Below are 3,874 nucleotides of genomic sequence, written 5' to 3'. Positions count from 1 at the left end.
TGATGTTGTCTTTATGGGTGTGGTAGCCTATATAAAAGTTAGTGCTGCTTATGAATTATGCTCTATTTCGCCACAGCCTGCTCTCTAACTATTGTGTCTGTACAGTTTTTTTGTGAATAACAAATCGATAACTGTAAGGAAGTTTTTTAAATGCTCTGAATTCATAAATCTTTGCGTAATGTTAACTCGCATCATGACAATGTCCCTGTGTATGCTGTGTATTGGTCAAAACTATCAAATACAAGTGTCTTGACAATGTTCAGAATCAGGTGGTCTGTCATTTGTGTCTGCAGTGACTCACTTCTGAGTAAAGTGCAGTAAAGTAACTGTTACCCTGCTTAAGTGCAGCAGGCTCTTCGGAACCAGTTTTCTGGGCGGGGCAGACCACGTCTGCTGTGCTGTCTGCTGTGGAAAACAGTCTGAAATGGCGGCCGACTGGAAACAGAAGTGTGACTCGCAGTGGCAGCTGGGGGCTCACGGTGTCCCCAGGTCTGACAGCGTGGACTGGAAGTCGGTGTTCGAGAAGAAGCCGTTTGATCGCAACCTGCTGCAGAACCCCTCGCCTTACGGTAATGACGTCACACCGTGCTGGCTAGCGTTGATGTTTCATTTAATTAAATCTCTACTCGAACTTTGTTGTAACTGTATAAAGTAACAATATTATGTTGAGATCGAGGATATGGTTGTCACGCGGGTTAGTTGTTAGTTAGGCTACACCCTTCAGTTTAACTATTGAGAAATATATGTAGCAGTGAATCATTGCACATTCATAAACTGTGTTATTTTGTCATTACATTATCAATTTGATGTACTCCTGGCTCCTGATATTTGTTTTAAAATTAAATATTTCCATTTTTTAAAAGATAATATTGAATTAAAGAGGTAGAGTGGCATTATCTTCGTAGTAACAAATCCTGTATATCTGTGATTATATATTAGGCAAACCTTAATATATATGAATTTGACTAACATTGTTAGTGTAAGATGTTAAAAGGGGATCCAATGCCTTTTTTTGTTACTTCGTGGAACATTTCAGCCAATTATAATTAAATTTAGACGGGGATAATTGATCATTTTGTGGATGTAGAGGGGGAAAGGATTTAGTTTATGCATGTGCATTTCCAATATATTATTTCTACTATTTAGTTATTTGATATTGAATATAAGAACTAAATCTATGCAGTGCCGAAACTGCCAAAACGTAGCAGCAAAATGTACCAAAGAATTATGCATATAAGCCTCTCGTACTTGTACATGTAGCCTATTTATTGAAATACTACTGCAAAAGTTGTCTTTATATTATATGGATATTTTTATTATTTGGCTACATTGGTATTTTACATATACATTTGAAAGACAGTAAGCCTATTTGCAATTAAATGTTACGGCAATAGAAATTGAACCTTTTCATTTAACTAAATCTTTCAAACTCATCTTTTTTTCTTGTTCAACTACCAGGTGTAAACCACACCATCCCACCACCCGAACCCCATCGTTCGGGAATGCCACCTCCTCCAAACCAACCACCTCAGTTTGAGCCCGATGGTGAGTCAGCAACCAAAACGATATGTTCGCTGCCTAAAAATCTAGCCACTGATCTCATCACTACTGAATTTTAAATCCACTGCAATGGACCTGTGTTATATTACATCGTTGAATAAAACAACATGAATTGTGAATAGATTGAACTTTACACGCATGTAAAGATTCTTAATGTCTTTGATTGCTGATGAAAAGATGATTGAATCTTGTACCTGGTTGCTAATTGTAGGTAATTTCTCTGACTGGAAAACTAGTACAGAAGTTTTGCCATATGACACTAGTGGAATCCCCCCTGGGGTTGTGGTCTGTCAGCTACCTCAGTACAGGTGAGTCTCATTTTTGCAAGAAAAATTATCTTTGTCACAACACACAAAACTTGATCTCAACTTTTATCTCAGGTGGTTCTCTCTAGATCAATGTGTGGACCTGAAGGCAGAGGGTCTGTGGGACCAACTGCTGGATGAGTTTCAGCCTGAGATAGTCATTGAGGACTGGTGAGTTATGACCTGTTATAAAAATAGTTATTCGCAGTGTAAGCAATCTTCTAACAGTAATTGCAAAGAAGAGTCAAAAATTCAACTGGATGTCAGTTAAAAGCTGTTTTAACAAAGGAAGTTAGCTGTTATGCAATCTCTTCCTCTCTTGGCATATTTATCAGTTCAGATTTTCAAATGGTTTGCAGCTAAAGAAAAATGGGGAAAAGCACAAAGGAATCTGAATTATTTCTGGCATAGCTGAACAATTTAATCTGTGACACATAACTGTTTTTTATTTTAGAAACAGTTTGCATTGTTGGAATTATTAGTTGAAGGGACATGTCTAATTTCAGGCAAAATCACAGGTTTGGTTTAATATGCACTTTCACTTTAAATGTCTGGGTGTTTCTCTTCATGTGTAGGTATGAGGAAAGCCAGCTTCATAAATCTATCTATCAGCTTGACATAAAGCTCTTGGGTGCTGATGGTAAGACGGTCATTAAGCAGCACACATATAACCCTGAGGAGAACCTGGAGTGCTACTCACACACCTGGAAAAAGGTAGCACGCTCGTGTATACACATATATTTATATTCATTAAGCATTTTATAATCATGTGCCCACATGACGTGTGTTTATGTGTATAGGTCTCCCATGTATTCTCCAAGTATGGGCCGGGAGTGAGGTACATTCACTTCCTCCACAGACTGAAGAACCAGTTCATGGTTGAATTCTTTAATACCAAAGTCACAGACAGCTCGATTATCATCAAGACCAGCAAAGCTGGTGTGAAATAATCCATCACAGTCAAAAAAACAAAACATGGTAGGAGTTGATGCACTCTGTAGACTTTGTTTTTAAGAAAAAAGCACCATTGTCTCAAATGTTTTTATAAATGAACTGCACCTTCATAAGATGTATCCATCAGCTTAATAATGTAATAAAACATTCCTCATTCATTTTGTGACACTGTATTCTTTTATGTATTCACAATAGCACTCGAGATGCTCAGTTGGTGCCATTATATTTTAGTATGTAAGGCCAGCAGATGGCGATATAGCTCACTGATTGCAAACAAGATGCTGTGACCTGTACATATTACTATGGTAAAAATCATTTCTGTGAAAATACCAGTTTCTACAGATATTTTACAACTGTAAAATCATAACGAATATGGAATCAGAACCAATTCCTAATTCAAAACTAGTTGCCATTTTGTGTTTTTTTTTATTTTTTTTTATTTTTGACGACAGTAGTGGTTGTATTTATTTTTATTTGTTATTTATTAATTTTTTGTGGCAGCAGTAACTATGGTTACTATGGTCAATTATTGTAAGGGCAGTTCACAAACAGTATAACTATTTTATATAACGAAATATATAATTACTATAACATTATAACATTTTTTCGCATGGAACAATTACTGTAAGAAAAATAGCGATCGCATTTTTTTTATTTTTGACGACAGTAGTGGTTGTATTTATTTTTATTTGTTATTTATTAATTTTTTGTGGCAGCAGTAACTATGGTTACTATGGTCAATTATTGTAAGGGCAGTTCACAAACAGTATAACTATTTTATAGCTATTTTATATAACGAAATATATAATTACTATAACATTATAACATTTTTTCGCATGGAACAATTACTGTAAGAAAAATAGCGATCCCTTTAAAGTATCGCTGTTTTTAAAAGCTTTTAATTATTGTTATTTTTTAATTATTATAATTAGTTGATAAACTTTACAAAGCCTCATATTTGTGTATATGGGTGATTCTACCCTCTGGCTCTGCTCCAGTTTTTAAGGGCGTATGTAAAGGCCAGTGTTCAGGTATTTTGAGGGCGACATGTTTGA

At 35.7% G+C, this 3,874-nt stretch overlaps 1 protein-coding gene across 1 annotated transcript; it reads left to right on the top strand.

The window, feature by feature from the left end:
• Positions 1-351: 351 nt before the first annotated feature.
• LOC107596142 (F-box only protein 50) lies at positions 352-2,862 on the top strand. The gene is made up of 6 exons (XM_016286806.1): positions 352-569; positions 1,459-1,545; positions 1,772-1,868; positions 1,941-2,036; positions 2,441-2,579; positions 2,666-2,862. Exons 1-6 carry the CDS (start codon positions 425-427, stop codon positions 2,813-2,815), a joined length of 714 nt encoding a protein of 237 aa, XP_016142292.1. The 5' UTR covers positions 352-424; the 3' UTR covers positions 2,816-2,862.
• The last annotated feature ends 1,012 nt before the right edge of the window (positions 2,863-3,874 follow it).

This window comes from Sinocyclocheilus grahami, unplaced genomic scaffold (assembly GCF_001515645.1).
Source record: "Sinocyclocheilus grahami isolate Dianchi unplaced genomic scaffold, SAMN03320097.WGS_v1.1 scaffold215.1, whole genome shotgun sequence".
Classification (NCBI taxonomy): Eukaryota; Metazoa; Chordata; class Actinopteri; order Cypriniformes; family Cyprinidae; genus Sinocyclocheilus; species Sinocyclocheilus grahami.
This window is presented reverse-complemented; position numbering and strand designations above follow the sequence as displayed.

Excerpts from the sequence above, each read along its gene's own strand:
- LOC107596142 (XM_016286806.1), top strand. The coding sequence starts at position 425 with ATGGCGGCCGACTGGAAACAGAAGTGTGACTCGCAGTGGCAGCTGGGG. Across the intron at positions 1,546-1,771 it reads ACCTCAGTTTGAGCCCGATG|GTAATTTCTCTGACTGGAAA; the intron begins GTGAGTCAGCAA and ends TGCTAATTGTAG. Across the intron at positions 2,037-2,440 it reads GAGATAGTCATTGAGGACTG|GTATGAGGAAAGCCAGCTTC; the intron begins GTGAGTTATGAC and ends CTTCATGTGTAG.